Genomic DNA, 17287 nt, shown 5'->3' on the forward strand with positions numbered 1-17287 from the left:
TTTTTGGCCACCGATTAGCCATTTTTATTTTTATTTTACACCTTTATTTAACTAGACAAGTCAGATTAAGAACACATTCTTATTTTCAATGACGGCCTAGGAACGGGGGTTAACTGCCTTGTTCAGGGGAGATTCGGGGATTCGTTTTTGCAACCTTCTGGTTACTAGTCCAACGCTCTAACCACCTGCCTTACATTGCACTCCACGAGGAGCCTGCATGGCAGGCTGACTACCTGTTACACGAGGGCAGCAAGGAGCCATGGTAAGGTGCTAGCTAGCATTAAACTTATCTTATAAAAAAACAATTAATCTTAACATAATCACTAGTTAACTACACATGGTTGATGATATTACTAGTTTATCTAGCCTGTCCTGCGTTGCATATAATCGATGCGGTGCCTGTTAATTTCTCATCGAATCACAGCCTACTTCGACAAACGGGTGATGATTTAACAAGCGCATTTGCGAAAAAAGCACTGTCGTTGCACCAATGTACCTAACCATAAACATCTATGCCTTTCTTTAAAATCAATACACAAGTATATATTTTTAAACCTGCATATTTAGTTAATATTGCCTGCTAACATGAAATTGTGTCACTTCTCTTGCGTTCATTGCCTGGCTCATTGCGAACTAATTTGCCAGAATTTTCCGTAATTATCACATACCATTGAAGGTTGTGCAATGTAACAGGAATATTTAGACTTAGGGATGCCAACCGTTAGATAAAATACGTAACGGTTCCGTATTTCACTGAAAGGAAAAAAACGTTTTGTTTTCGAGATGATAGTTTCCGGATTCGACCATATTAATGACTAAAGGCTCGTATTTCTGTGTGTTTTATTATATTATAATTAAGTCTATGATTTGATAGAGCAGTCTGACTGAGCGGTGGTAGGCACCAGCAGCAGGCTCGTAAGTATTCATTCAAACAGCACTTTTGTGCGTTTTGCCAGCAGCCCTTCGCAATGCATTGCGCTGTTTATGACTTCAAGCCTGTCAACTCCCAAGATTAGGCAGGTGTAACCGATGTGAAATGGCTAGCTAGTTAGCGGGTGCGCGCTAATAGCGTTTCAAACGTCACTCGATCTGAGACTTGGGGTGGTTGTTCCCCTTGCTCTGCATGGGTAACGCTGCTTCGAGGGTGGCTGTTGTCGATGTGTTCCTGGTTCGAGCCCAGGTTGGAGCGAGGAGTGGGACGGAAGCTATACTGTTACACTGGCAATAATAAAGTGCCTATAAGAACATCCAATAGTCAAAGGTATACGAAACACAAATCGTATAGAGAGAAATAGTCCTATAATTCCTATAATAACTACAACCTAAAACTTCTTACCTGGGAATATTGAAGACTCATGTTAAAAGGAACCACCAGCTTTCATATGTTCTCATGTTCTGAGCAAGGAACTTAAGCGTTAGCTTTTTTACATGGCACATATTGCACTTTTACTTTCTTCTCCAACACTTTGTTTTTGCATTATTTAAACCAAATTGAACATGTTTCATTATTTATTTGAGGCTAAATAGATTTTATTGATGTATTAAGTTGAAATAAGTGTTCATTCAGTATTGTTGTAATTGTCATTATTACAAATAAATAAAAAATCGGCCGATTTAATCGGTGACGGTTTTTTTGGTCCTCCAATAATCGGTATCGCCGTTGAAAAATCCTAGTCGGTCGACCTCTATTACAGATCTGTCACAGCAGCACGTGAACCGGCCCAGCCCACCCTTTACCACTCTTATAGACGGGCTGGTTGTTTAGCAACAAAACCGACACCTGGGCAACTATGGGACAAAACAGAGAGGGTAGGATTAGATTGTTGACAGCATGTAAACTAGATTTCGTTTCCAATGTTTATTGAAAACATAAAGTTCCACAATGATCACTTGTCTCTCAAATACATTGTTACAGTTGTTGATCAGCTCGCTAGCAGATTTTAGCCGTCTTAGCAAGTGTGATGTGGCAGACACCTTCAACGTTGTGTGTTATTTCCCACAGAACGCATAGCCCCTCGTTGATTATTCCTTACACACACCGCGCTCAGGGCCTGGCCCAGGAGATCACACCTAGATGCTGATCTCAAGTCATTTTGGGGTATTACTACGTCAGGGTTAAGGGTACGGTTTGCGTAGAAAGAACTGATCCTAGATCAGAAGGGGCTCAGCACATGAACTGGCTCAGGAGGAAAGGGGGGGATGCACACTTGATACACACACACATATATATATGCACGCATGCGCACACACTAAGATGCACACAAGCAATTGAGTATGATTTGTAGGAGTTGTAGAAAGTTTTGCCTGAATTAGGTAGCCTACTAGCCGTGAGCTTGAAGTTCAGCAGAGTTTGTGCAGTGTAAGAGGTTTTAAATGGACAGAAACCTCGCCAAAGTACTTCAAATGTCTTTTTGTATGTTTTGTCCACTAATGAAGCTTGATTGAGGAGAAAGCCTCTCTGCCTGGAATCACTGTATTGTGCAGAAGTGTTAATGAGACACCATAATAACCTCCTGTCCTCTCATTCTTCACATTCTGCCCCAGCCAGCAGCACAGAACAGCTCTTGTGCTCAGCTCGCCCCATCATTAGAGCCCAAACTTATCAAGAACTCAAACTCACTGACCTGGACTAGACGGGAAACTCACAATAGGGCCTCGCACACTCTCTCACTATATCTCTCTGTCTGCCTTTCTCTCAATTCAATTCAAAGGGCTTTATTGGCATGGGAAACATATGTTTACATTAACAAAGCAAGTGAAATAGATAAACAAGGGAAATAAATCAGAAATTAACAGTAAACATTGCACTCACAAAAGTTTTTAAATAATATAGAGATTTTAAATGTTATTATTGGCTGTGTTGTAACAATGTGCAAATAGTTGAAGTATGAAAGGAAAAATAAATAAACAGATAAATATAGGTTATATTTACTACAGGAATGGTATTTGTGCTCCACTGATTGCCCTTTTCTTGTGGCAACAGGTCACACATCTTGCTGCTGTGATTGCACACTGGTATTTCACCCAATAGATTTTATCAAGATTGGATTTGTTTTAAAATCTTTGTCTGTGTGATCTGAAGGAAATATGTGTCTCTATGGTCATACATTTGGCCAGGAGGTTAGGTAGTGCAGCTTGGTTTCCACCTCATTTTGTGGGCAGTCTGCACATGGGCAGACCTATCTCTCAAGAGAAGACAGGCTATGGCGGCCTTTCTCAATAGCAAGGCTATGCTCACTGAGTCTGTACATAGTCAAAACTTTCCTTAATTTTGAGTCGCAGTGGTCAGATATTCTGCTACTGTGTACTCTCTGTTAAGGGCCAAATAGCATTCCAGTTTGGTCAGTTATTTTTGTTGATGATCTTTTTGTTTTCTCATGATTTGGTTTGGTGTAATTGTGCTGCTCTGTGGGGTCTGTTTGTGAACAGAGCCCCAGTACCAGCTGGCTGAGGGGAAGCTTCTCCAGGTTCACCTCTGTATGTGAGGGCTTTGTTATGGAAGGTTTGGGAATCGTTTCCTTTTAGGTGTGTGTGTGTGTGTGTGTGTGTGTGTGTCTCTCTCTGTCTGGCTGTGTCTCTCTCTGTCTGGCTGTGTCTCTCTCTGTCTGGCTGTGGCTCTCTCTGTCTGGCTGTGGCTCGGTCTGTCTCTCTCTCTCTCTCTCTATGTTTCTGGCTGGCTCTGTCTCTCTGGCTGGCTCTGTCTCTCTGGCTGGCTCTGTCTCTCTGGCTGGCTCTGTCTCTCTGGCTGGCTCTGTCTCTCTGGCTGGCTCTGTCTCTCTGGCTGTCTCTGTGTCTCTCTCTCTCTGTGTCTCTCTCTCTGTGTCTCTCTCTGTGTGTCTCTGTGTCTCTCTCTCTCTCTGTGTGCGCGCCACTGCAAGTTGGCTGTTGCCAGATGAGAGCACAGCAAGTGAGGTAGGCTACAAAATAGATAGCCAATTCGAAACATTGCTTGTAGCTTGGCTAGTTAGCTCACTTGTTAGCTAGCTAGTTAACTTTTTAGCTATTAAATGATTTGGTCAAACAGTGAATAATGACTTATGAATAATGCTGTTAGATTAAAACATGGCTACTTCCAGTGTAAATTAGATTGAGGTAGTGATTTAGCTCATGTGTTTTGACTTTCTACTTACCCAGCTGGTGAATTAGCTCCAAATATATTAGTCTATGATATTAGTGCCATTAGAAGATGATTAGCCTACACGTTTTCTATTGGTGACGGCGTGAAGAAATATGGGAATATTAGCAGGTTTATGGCACATGCAGACCTCAAAATTGGTATTAAATTGCATTTCAATTGGCATTAAAAAGGTCTTAAATTCAACTTGATGGAACCTGCAGATACACTGTGTGTGTCTCTCACTCACTCACTCACTCACTCACTCACTCACTCACTCACTCACTCACTCACTCACACACACACACACTGAGGCTGCACCATTATATACTGACTCCCTGATAGGGAGCCAGTGCCACCAGGGTTCAAAGAGGGAGGGACTGTGTGGGGCGGTCTTTCCTATGTACGGAGTGTCCTATTGGCCAGTCCTCATGTGAACCACGTGACCAGAGTATACCGAATACTAGAGACACAAACAACACCATAGTGGGATTAGCCTAGCTCTGTTTTCTGCCTGCGTCCACCCTTGTAAAACCTTCTGCACCTGTTAACAGGTAGTTTGGCCCACTCTTCCTGAGCAAACTGCTCCAGCTCTCTCAGGTTTGATGGGTGCCTTCTCCAGACAAATCTCTCCTTTGCTTTCTCTGGTCCATGTTCAGTGTGGTACACACAGTGATACCTAACAGCACAGTGACTACTTTTACCATTTAAATAGGCTGAATGACTGATTACAAGATTGGAGACATGCGTGATACTAATTAGTTTGAAATACCACTATAATCCAATTATTATCTTTCATAAGGGGTACCAACAAATGTTTCCAGGCCAATTCCGAGTATCTTTATAGAATGAGCAGTAATTCATCTATTTTCACAGATTCTTTGCTTTATTCTATGACATACCAAAGGCATGCAAGTATACGTGATAAAATAGCTTTGAACATAACTCAAGCTGAACCTGGGGCCTAGGCTGTGGACTCACTGGTTATTTTACTATTCTGCTTGCATGGGCTGTGGCCTGCATGGGCTGTGGCCTGCATGGGCTGTGGCCTGCATGGGCTGTGGCCTGCATGGGCTGTGGCCTGCATGGGCTGTGGCCTGCATGGCCTGCATGGGCTGGGGCCTGCATGGGCTGGGGACTGCATGGGCTGGGGCCTGCATGGGCTGGGGCCTGCATGGCCTGCATGGGCTGGGGCCTGCATGGGCTGGGGCCTGCATGGGCTGGGGCCTGCATGGCCTGCATGGGCTGGGGCCTGCATGGGCTGGGGCCTGCATGGGCTGGGGCCTGCATGGGCTGTGGCCTGCATGGGCTGGGGCCTGCATGGGCTGTGGCCTGCATGGGCTGGGGCCTGCATGGGCTGCATGGGCTGGGGCCTGCATGGGCTGGGGCCTGCATGGGCTGCATGGGCTGGGGCCTGCATGGGCTGGGGCCTGCATGGGCTGGGGCCTGCATGGGCTGGGGCCTGCATGGGCTGCATGGGCTGGGGCCTGCATGGCCTGCATGGGCTGGGGACTGCATGGGCTGGGGCCTGCATGGGCTGGGGCCTGCATGGGCTGGGGCCTGCATGGGCTGGGGCCTGCATGGGCTGGGGCCTGCATGGGCTGCATGGGCTGGGGCCTGCATGGGCTGGGGCCTGCATGGGCTGGGGGCTGCATGGGCTGGGGGCTGCATGGGCTGGGGATTGCATGGGCTGTATGGCCTGGGGCCTGCATGGGCTGTATGGCCTGGGGCCTGCATGGGCTGCATGGCCTGGGGCCTGCATGGCCTGCATGGGCTGGGGGCTGCATGGGCTGGGGCCTGCATGGGCTGGGGCCTGCATGGGCTGGGGGCTGGGGCCACTCTAAAGGCCATTGAAGGCCCATCAGCAGAGCATGGATCACCAGATCTTAGAATAACTCACTTTCACCCCACAAGGAAAAAATGAAAACCAGTCAACTAAATGTTTTAACACAAACCCTATGCCCTCTAATCTGGTGAACAAATGTAGCCTATTGTAACTGTTGAATCAAATGGGTGGAAATATTTAAATACTTCAAACCTTCCTGTAGATACGTTACTTTTTGATCCATTTCTTTGATCGGCGCGAACAGGTGTAAATCATTAGATGTGTTTCAAGTTTCCGGGCGTGACTCCTATCCCTCCTAATCTTTCACTTCCTGTGTGTTCATCTTCAGGTCCAGTCTATGGTTCATAACAGCCAACACAAGGAGGGCTTGGAGCTCAACACCCTGCTCTCCTCACCACATGTCCAGGTGAGGCTTCCATCCATTCCTCCTGGAATGAATAATTATGTGTCTCTGTGTAACCCGTCTCCGTCCCAGCATAACCCGTATCCCCCTGGCTCTCAGGGCTAGAGTTTGTTCAGGTCAAGAGTGTGTTGATTCCTACCTAATCTCTCTCCCACATCCTTCCTTCCTCTGAGTTTATACTATATGACCAAGCTGTCTTTCCCTGAGCCCTGTACACGTCTTCTGCATTGTGACCAAGCTGTCTTTCCCTGAGCCATGTACACTTCTTCTGCATTGTGACCAAGCTGTCTTTCCCTGAGCCCTGTACACGTCTTCTGCATTGTGACCAAGCTGTCTTTCCCTGAGCCATGTACACTTCTTCTGCATTGTGACCAAGCTGTCTTTCCCTGAGCCCTGTACACGTCTTCTGCATTGTGACCAAGCTGTCTTTCCCTGAGCCATGTACACTTCTTCTGCATTGTGACCAAGCTGTCTTTCCCTGAGCCATGTACACGTCTTCTGCATTGTGACCAAGCTGTCTTTCCCTGAGCCCTGTACACTTCTACCGTTCCCTTACACTCAGACTTGTCTCTGTCTCCCACATCTAAAATAAAATTAAAAAAATTAATTGAACTAGGCAAGTCCGTTAAGAAAAAAATATTATTTACAATTACTGCCTACCCCTGCCAAACCCTCCCCTAACCCGGACGACACTGAGCCAATTGTGCGCCACCCTTTGGGACTCCCGATCACGGCCGGTTGTGACACAGCCTGGAATCAAACCAGGGTCTCTAATGATGCCTCTAGCACTGCAATGCAGCGCCTTAGGCCGCTGCGCTACTCGGGAGGCCAATGATGCTGCTGCTCCTCTGAGACACCAGTGCATGTTCAGTAAGGAGGGACGGTTTGAAACAAATTGATAAGGGAGGTACTACCTGAATGTTTTGCTACAGTGTGCCCTACTCAACATGACTCAACACACAGGAGGATGGAGGAGAGGAAGAAGGTAGACCTAGGCAACTAACCAGGCCTTTCTCCCCAGTGGACGATATGGCTGTTAGTCTGTTACTACTTACTGAATGTTTCTTATCAGGTTTCTCGTCCTGGATTTTCTTCCTTCCACCAGAATCAAATCAAAGTTATTGGTCGCATAAACAGATTTGCAGATGTTATCGCAGGTGCAGCGAAATGCTTGTGTTTCTAGCTCCAACAGTGCAGTAGTACCTTGCAATAAAACAAATGTAATCAAAATACACACATAATCCAGAAAATAAATATAGGATGAGCCTTGACTAGAATACAGTATATACATATAAAGTGGGTGAAACAGCATGTAAACATTATTAAAGTGACCAGTGTTCAATGACTCTATGTACAGGAGTCTCTAGGCTGCAGGGTAGAGTACCGGGTGGTAGCCAGCTAGAACAGTCTCTAGGCTGCAGGGTAGAGTACCGGGTGGTAGCCAGCTAGAACAGTCTCTAGGCTGCAGGGTAGAGTACCGGGTGGTAGCCAGCTAGAACAGTCTCTAGGCTGCAGGGTAGAGTACCGGGTGGTAGCCAGCTAGAACAGTCTATAGGCTGCCGGGTAGAGTACCGGGTGGTAGCCAGCTAGAACAGTCTCTAGGCTGCAGGGTAGAGTAGCGGGTGGTAGCCAGCTAGAACAGTCTCTAGGCTGCAGGGTAGAGTAGCGGGTGGTAGCCAGCTAGAACAGTCTCTAGGCTGCAGGGTAGAGTAGCGGGTGGTAGCCAGCGAGAACAGTCTCTAAGCTGCAGGGTAGAGTAGCGGGTGGTAGCCAGCTAGAGCAGTCTCTAGGCTGCAGGGTAGATTACCGGGTGGTAGCCAGCTAGAGCAGTCTCTAGGCTGCAGGGTAGAGAACCGGGTGGTAGCCAGCTAGAGCAGTCTCTAGGCTGCAGGGTAGAGTACCGGGTGGTAGCCAGCTAGAACAGTCTCTAGGCTGCAGGTGTAAAGGAATGAATAAGAATGTGTACATATAAATATATGGATGAGTGATGGCCGAACGGCATAGGCAAGATGCAGTAGATGGCATAGAGTACAGTATATACATATGAGATGAGTAATGTAGGGTATGTAAACATTATATAAAGTGGCATTGTTTAAAGTGGCTAGTGATATATTTATTATATACATTTTTCATTATTAAAGTGGCTGGAGATTTGAGTCAGTATGTTGGTAGCAGCCACTCAATGTTAGTGATGGCTGTTTAACAGTCTGATGGCCTTGAGATAGAAGCTGTTTTTCAGTCTCTCAGACCCAGCTTTGATGCACCTGTACTGACCTCGCCTTCTGGATGATAGCGGGGTGAACAGGCAGTGGCTCGGGTGGTTGTTGTCCTTGATGATCTTTTTGGCCTTCCTGTTACATCGGGTGATGTAGGTGTCCTGGAGGGCAGGTAGTTTGCCCCCGGTGATGCATTGTGCAGACCTCACTACCCTCTGGAGAGCCTTACGGTTGTGGGCGGAGCAGTTGCCGTACCAGGCGGTGATACAGCCCGACAGGATGCTCTCGATTGTGCATCTGTAAAAGTTTGAGTGTTTTCGGTGACGAGACAAATTTCTTCAGCCTCCTGAGGTTGAAGAGGCACTGCTGCGCCTTCTTCACCACCCTGTCTGTGTGGGTGGACCATTTCAGTTTGTCCGTGATGTGTAATCCGAGTAACTTAAAACTTTCCACCTTCTCCACTACTGTCCCGTCGATGTGGATGGGGGGTGCTCCCTCTGCTGTTTCCTGAAGTCCACGATTATCTCCTTTGCTTTGTTGACGTTGAGTGGAGGTTATTTTCCTGACACCACACTCCGAGGGCCCTCACCTCCCCCCTGTAGGCCGTTTCGCAGTTGTTGGTAATCAAGCCAACCACTGTAGTGTCATCTGCAAACTTGATGATTGAGTTGGAGGCGTGCATGGCCACGCAGTCATGGGTGAACAGGGAGTACAGGAGAGGGCTGAGAATGCACCCTTGTGGGGCCCCAGTGTTGAGGATCAGCGGGGTGGAGATGTTGTTCACCACCTGGGGGCGGCCCGTCAGGAAGTCCAGGACCCAGTTGCACAGGGCGGGGTTGAGACCCAGGGTCTCGAGCTTAATGACGAGTTTGGAGGGTACTATTGTGTTAAATGCTGAGCTGTAGATGAACAGCATTCTTACATAGGTATTCCTCTTGTCCAGATGGGTTTGGGCAGTGTGATTGCGATTGCGTCGTCTGTGGACCTATTGGGTCGGTAAACAAATTGGAGTTGGTCTAGGGTGTCAGGTAGGGTGGAGGTGATATGGTCCTTGACTAGTCTCTCAAAGCACTTCATGATGACGGAAGTGAGTGCTATGGGCAGTAGTCATTTAGCTCAGTTACCTTAGCTTTCTTGGGAACAGGAACAATGGTGGCCCTCTTGAAGCATGTGGGGACAGCAGACTGGGATAGGGATTGATTGAATATGTTCGTAAACACACCAGCCAGCAGGTCTGCGCATGCTCTGAGGACGCGGCCGGGAATGCCGTCTGGGCCGGCAGCCTTGCGAGGGTTAACACGTTTAAGTGTTTTACTCACGTTGGCCACAGTGAAGGAGAGCCCGCAAGTTCATGCGCCTATATCTGCCTGTGTGTTTGCTTTACAAGTCGCTGAAAGTTAACCTGCTAAGTCTAATTGTTACCTTCCCCACCTCCAAGTAAGCCTTGTCTGAGCCAGAACCGCCCATACCGGCAGGAGCATATCTCCAGTTTCTGTAGAGGGAGGCAGCTTGATGTACAAGTACACCCACTAGACATGATGCTAGCCTTTCACATGGCCTTACCCCCCCAATCCATCTCCTTAAAGCTGACTGGCAAGCAGAGAGGTGTGACTCGACCGGGGATCGAACCCCTAACGTTCCTACCTCAGGCTGGACACTAACCACAAGGCCACTGAGTTGGTGTGTGTGCATATTGTAAAAGTCTCTGGTAGTTAACCCAGAATGTATGACTGGTTCTCTCTGTGCCTTTCAGTGCTGCTGGCCAGTGACTGTTTGGTGGAGAGAGGATAGGGAGGGAGTGATGATGTGTTTCCTATAAAAGTGTCTAGTAATTCTGACCAGTACATCCCCTGTGTCCCCTGTCCCTCCCCAGTAGGTACTGCTGGCCCATAACTGTATGGAGTCTGTGTCTTGGTGTGCCAGTCTAACCTGTGTCTTGATGTGCCAGTCTAACCTGTGTCTTGGTGTGCCAGTCTAACCTGTGTCTCTGCATCCAACTCTCTAGCAGATAGAATCTGGTTAGTTAACCCAGTAAGGCTAACCCTATGTCCCCTGTACCTCCCCAGGCGGTGCTTCTGGCCCATGACTGTGTTGCGGAGCAGGAGATGCAGCTGGAGCCCCTGACCCTGGACGGCCCCTATGAGGCTCTCACCCAGTGGGGAGGGGAGACCGTCAAGATAGTCCGCATGGAGAAGGCCAGGGACATCCCACTGGTGAGAGAGACTTCTTTAAAACACACCAACAGTCATGAATCATCATATTAGTAGACATAGGCTGTCTGAAACCTAAATACAAGCTGTCAAATCCTCAGTTCTTCCAGTCCTTGTTTTCTCAATTCCTCTCTCAAAGCTTATTGGAGGAGAGGCTCCAAGGTCCCTCCCTTCGGGATCCCCCCAATGAGCTTTGAGAGTGTAGCGACGAATCAAGGACGGGAGGAATCGAGGATTTGACAGCTTGTATTTAGGTTTTAGGCTGAGTATCTGTAAAGCACTTTTTGACAACTGCTGATGTAAAAAGGGCTTTATAAAATACATTTTAATGAATGAATGTACAGTTTTCAGACAAGGTCGACATCTCTCGTATAAGAAAAGTTTAAACCGTCCTGTATCTATCACTAACCTCTGTTCCTCACCGCGTGTATGTGCGGCAGGGTGCGACAGTGCGTAACGACATGGACAGCGTGGTAATAAGCCGCATCGTGAAGGGCGGGGCGGCGGAGCGCAGCGGGCTGCTGCATGAAGGAGACGAGGTTCTGGAGATCAACGGAGTGGAGATCAGAGGGAAGGACGTCAACGAGGTCTTCGACATCCTGGCCGAAATGCACGGCACCCTGACCTTCATCCTTATCCCCAGCTCACAGAACAAACCCCCGCCCATCAAAGAGACTGTGGTGAGTACAGACCAAACCCCCGTCCATCAGAGAGACCGTGGTGAGTACAGACCAAACCCCCATCCGTCAGAGACTGTGGTGAGTACAGACCAAACCCCAGTCCATCAGAGAGACTGTGGTGAGTACAGACCAAACCCCCATCCATCAGAGACTGTGGTGAGTACAGACCAAACCCCAGTCCATCAGAGAGACTGTGGTGAGTACAGACCAAACCCCCATCCATCAGAGACTGTGGTGAGGACAGACCAAACCCCCATCCATCAGAGACTGTGGTGAGTACAGACCAAACCCCCATCCATCAGAGACTGTGGTGAGTACAGACCAAACCCCCGTCCATCAGAGAGACTGTGGTGAGTACAGACCAAACCACCCAAGTATTCTAAGTCAGAGCCGTCCAGAGTAGTGATGCTGGATGTGCGGGCAGTGATCGGTTGAATGGCATGCATTTAGTTTTACTTGCGTTTAAGAGCAGTTGGAGGCCACGGAAGGAGAGTTGTATGGCATTGAAGCTCGTCTGGAGGTTAGTTAACACAGTGTCCAAAGAAGGGCCAGATGTATACAGAATGGTGTCGTCTGCGTAGAGGTGGATCAGAGATTCACCAGCAGCAAGAGCGACATCATTAATGTATACAGAGAAGAGAGTCGGCCCAGGAATTGAACCCTGTGGCACCCCCATGGAGACTGGGGAGTACAGACCAAAACCCCCCCATCAAGGAGACTGGGGAGTACAGACCAAACCCCCCCCCCCCCCCCCCCCCCATCAAGGAGACTGGGGAGTACAGACCAAAACCCCCGCCCATCAGAGACTGTGGTGAGTACAGACCAAACCCCCGCCCATCAGAGACTGGTGAGTACAGACCAAAACCCCGCCCATCAGAGACTGGTGAGTACAGACCAAAACCCCGCCCATCAGAGACTGGTGAGTACAGACCAAAACCCCGCCCATCAGAGACTGGTGACTACAGACCAAAACCCCGCCCATCAGAGACTGGTGAGTACAGACCAAAACCCCGCCCATCAGAGACTGGTGAGTACAGACCAAACCCCGCCCATCACAGACTGGGGAGTACAGACCAAAACCCCCCCCATCAAGGAGACTGGGAAGTACACACCAAAAACCCCCCATCAAGGAGACTGGGGAGTACAGACCAAAACCCCGCCCATCACAGACTGGGGAGTACAGACCAAAACCCCGCCCATCAGAGACTGGGGAGTACAGACCAAAACCCCGCCCATCACAGACTGGGGAGTACAGACCAAAACCCCGCCCATCAGAGACTGGGGAGTACAGACCAAACCCCCCCCCCCCCCCCCCCCCATCAAGGAGACTGGGGAGTACAGACCAAAACCCCCGCCCATCAGAGACTGTGGTGAGTACAGACCAAACCCCCGCCCATCAGAGACTGGTGAGTACAGACCAAACCCCCGCCCATCAGAGACTGGTGAGTACAGACCAAAACCCCGCCCATCAGAGACTGGTGAGTACAGACCAAAACCCCGCCCATCAGAGACTGGTGACTACAGACCAAAACCCCGCCCATCAGAGACTGGTGAGTACAGACCAAAACCCCGCCCATCAGAGACTGGTGAGTACAGACCAAACCCCGCCCATCACAGACTGGGGAGTACAGACCAAAACCCCCCCCATCAAGGAGACTGGGAAGTACACACCAAAAACCCCCCATCAAGGAGACTGGGGAGTACAGACCAAAACCCCGCCCATCACAGACTGGGGAGTACAGACCAAAACCCCGCCCATCAGAGACTGGGGAGTACAGACCAAAACCCCGCCCATCACAGACTGGTGAGTACAGACCAAAACCCCGCCCATCAGAGACTGGTGAGTACAGACCAAACCCCGCCCATCACAGACTGGGGAGTACAGACCAAAACCCCCCCCATCAAGGAGACTGGGAAGTACACACCAAAAACCCCCCATCAAGGAGACTGGGGAGTACAGACCAAAACCCCGCCCATCACAGACTGGGGAGTACAGACCAAAACCCCGCCCATCAGAGACTGGGGAGTACAGACCAAAACCCCGCCCATCACAGACTGGGGAGTACAGACCAAAACCCCGCCCATCAGAGACTGGGGAGTACAGACCAAAACCCCGCCCATCACAGACTGTGGTGAGTACAGACCAAAACCCCGCCCATCAGAGACTGGGGAGTACAGACCAAAACCCCGCCCATCACAGACTGGGGAGTACAGACCAAAACCCCCGCCCATCACAGACTGGGGAGTACAGACCAAAACCCCCACCCATCACAGACTGGGGAGTACAGACCAAAACCCCCGCCCATCACAGACTGGGGAGTACAGACCAAAACCCCCGCCCATCACAGACTGGGGAGTACAGACCAAAACCCCCGCCCATCACAGACTGGGGAGTACAGACCAAACCCTCGCCCATCACAGACTGGGTAGTACAGACCAAACCCCCGCCTAGTACAGACCAAACCCCGGCCCATCACAGACTGGGGAGTACAGACCAAAACCCCCACCCATCACAGACTGGGGAGTACAGACCAAAACCCCGGCCCATCAGAGACTGGGGAGTACAGACCAAAACCCCCACCCATCACAGACTGGGGAGTACAGACCAAAACCCCGCCCATCAGAGACTGGTGAGTACAGACCAAACCCCACCCATCAAGGAGACTGGGGAGTACAGACCAAAACCCCCCCATCAGAGACTGGTGAGTACAGACCAAAACCCCGCCCATCAGAGACTGGTGAGTACAGACCAAACCCCGCCCATCAGAGACTGGTGAGTACAGACCAAAACCCCCCCATCAGAGACTGGGGAGTACAGACCAAAACCCCGCCCATCACAGACTGTGGAGTACAGACCAAACCCCGGCCATCACAGACTGGGGAGTACAGACCAAAACCCCCGCCCATCAGAGACTGGGGAGTACAGACCAAAACCCCGGCCCATCACAGACTGGGGAGTACAGACCAAAACCCCCGCCCATCACAGACTGGGGAGTACAGACCAAAACCCCCGCCCATCACAGACTGGGGAGTACAGACCAAAACCCCCGCCTATCACAGACTGGGGAGTACAGACCAAAACCCCCGCCCATCACAGACTGGGGAGTACAGACCAAAACCCCCGCCCATCACAGACTGGGGAGTACAGACCAAAACCCCCGCCCATCAGAGACTGTGGCAAGTACAGACACATCTCCATCTCCGACCACCTCTCCTATCCATACCTCGGCTGTGATGTCCGTCTGTCTGTAGCAATCACACTGTTCCAATGGTTCTTAGTGGGTTGGACAGCATGGTTCTGACCCATAGCCAATGTTGCTTTGATTCCCACATGGGCCACCACATACTGAATATGTCCTTATGAACACTACATTGTTTTGGATTATAAACTGGGTGGTTCGAGCCCAGAATACTGATTGGTTGACAGCTATGGTATATCAGATTGTATGACACAACATTTATTTTTACTAATTATTTTTTCTAATTACTTTGGTAACCAGTTTATAATAGTAATAAGACACCTCAGGGGTTTGTGGTATATGGCCAATATAACACACCTTCTCAGCCTTATTGCTTAATTAGAGCATCTGCTACATGACCATATTTACAAATGTGAATCTTAATGTAATTCTAATATATACAGTATAGATTAACTGGAAAAAATTAGGTAATGTCTTGTCCTCTTTTCCACCAGGTCCATGTGAAGGCTCACTTTGATTATGACCCGTCTGATGACCCGTACGTGCCGTGCAGGGAACTGGGCCTGTGCTTCCAGAAGGGAGACATCCTCCACATCATCAGCCAGGACGACCCCAACTGGTGGCAGGCCTACAGGGACGGAGACGAGGACAACCAGCCCCTGGCCGGGCTAGTACCAGGTACGCTACCCTGACCCCAACCAGCCCCTGGCCGGGCTAGTACCGGGTACGCTACCTTGACCCCAACCAGCCCCTGGCCAGGCTAGTACCGGGTACGCTACCCTGACCCCAACCAGCCCCTGGCCGGGCTAGTACCGGGTACGCTACCCTGACCCCAACCAGCCCCTGGCCGGGCTAGTACCGGGTACGCTACCCTGACCCCAACCAGCCCCTGGCCGGGCTAGTACCGGGTACGCTACCCTGACCCCAACCAGCCCCTGGCCGGGCTAGTACCGGGTACGCTACCCTGACCCCAACCAGCCCCTGGCCGGGCTAGTACCGGGTACGCTACCCTGACCCCAACCAGCCCCTGGCCGGGCTAGTACCGGGTACGCTACCCTGACCCCAACCAGCCCCTGGCCGGGCTAGTACCGGGTACGCTACCCTGACCCCAACCAGCCCCTTGCCGGGCTAGTACCGGGTACGCTACCCTGACCCCAACCAGCCCCTGGCCGGGCTAGTACCGGGTACGCTACCCTGACCCCAACCAGCCTCTACACAGATTGAAGGGCTGTTAAGGAGAACTTTGCTTGGAAACCTCGGAAAGTTATCTCATGCTATTTGCTGTTTTTACTTTCGTGTGTGTGTGGGTGTGTGTTGCTTTCTTGGCCAGGTCTGACTTGAAAAAAAGATGTCAATCTGAATGTGACTTTTCTGGTTAATTAAAGGAGAAATAAAATACCACCCAACAAACTGGACCAGTTTCAGGTCATCAATGTAGATCAACAGATCGTGTTTAACAACATCTCTTCTCTTTGTAAATGCAGGCAAGAGCTTCCAGCAGCAGAGAGAGGCCATGAAGCAGACCATAGAAGAGGATAAAGAGCCTGAGAAGTCGGGAAAGCTGTGGTGTGCTAAGAAGAACAAGAAGAAGAGGAAGAAGCTCCTTTACAACGTCAAGCAGAATGACGGTAAAGCCAGCTCAGAAGAATTCACCAAGTACATTTACACACACCCATGCTTTTTCCATGACATAGACTGACCAGGTGAATGTTATGATCCCTTATTGATGTCACTTGTTAAATCCACTTCAAATCAGTGTAGATGAAGGGGAGGAGACAGGTTAAAGAAGGATTGTGAAGCCTTGAGACATGGATTGTGTATGTGTGCCATTCTTACCCTAATGGGTAAGACAAAATATTTAAGTGCCTTTGAAGGAGTATGACAGTAGGTGCCAAGCGGACCGATTTGAGTGTGTCAAGAACTGAAACGCTGCTGGCTTTTTCATGCTCAACAGTTTCCTGTGTGTATCAAGAATGGTCCACCACCCTAAGGACATCCAGCTGACCTGACACAACTGTGGGAAGCATTGGAGTCAACATCCCTGTGGAATGCTTTTGACACCTTGTAGAGTCCATGCCCCAACCGACTGAGGCTGTTCTGAGGGAAAAAGGGGGTGCAACTCAATATTAGGAAGATGTTAGTAATGTTTTGTACACTCAGTGAATATTGCAGGTGTCGTGCAGTTATTTGATTGCAGTTCAGGATGGCTGGTGCCGTGTGTAGTCCCTTAGTCCCACTCCCTATGGACCAGATGGCTGGAAGTAGAGCGCTGTAGCAGAGATGTTTGCAGACTGGTGTAGAATGACCCTATGTAGGTACCCTGGGCCGGTATTCAGCATCTCAGAGTAGGAGTGAGATCTAGGATCAGTTGTCTTTTAGATCATAGTGTATGAGATTATATTGGGCACGGAAGACCTGATCCTAGATCAGCACTACTACTCAAACTCTCTGTCTCTGGTTCTGGAATGTGCAGACTGTGCTTGTTTTAATGCTTATGCATGGGAGGTTATTCACACTTATTCTTCCCTTATCACTATTGACTGTTACTCATACCTCTTATACCCCGGGTTACTATTTTATAACCTGAGCAAAAAATAGCCCGAGTAGGCGTAGGCATG

The 17287-nt window shown here is 49.6% G+C and overlaps 1 protein-coding gene across 1 annotated transcript in view; it reads left to right on the plus strand.

The window, feature by feature from the left end:
* Window positions 1-17287, plus strand: part of pals1a (protein associated with LIN7 1, MAGUK p55 family member a) — a 60067-nt gene that overhangs the window by 33088 nt on the left and 9692 nt on the right. The window contains exons 4-8 of the mRNA XM_029712963.1: window positions 6289-6366; window positions 10646-10792; window positions 11230-11469; window positions 15164-15347; window positions 16154-16297. Of these exons, the coding sequence (XP_029568823.1) occupies window positions 6289-6366; window positions 10646-10792; window positions 11230-11469; window positions 15164-15347; window positions 16154-16297 (793 nt within the window). The remainder of the gene's footprint in view (window positions 1-6288; window positions 6367-10645; window positions 10793-11229; window positions 11470-15163; window positions 15348-16153; window positions 16298-17287) is intronic.

This window comes from Salmo trutta, chromosome 25, assembly GCF_901001165.1.
Source record: "Salmo trutta chromosome 25, fSalTru1.1, whole genome shotgun sequence".
Lineage (NCBI taxonomy): Eukaryota > Metazoa > Chordata > Actinopteri > Salmoniformes > Salmonidae > Salmo > Salmo trutta.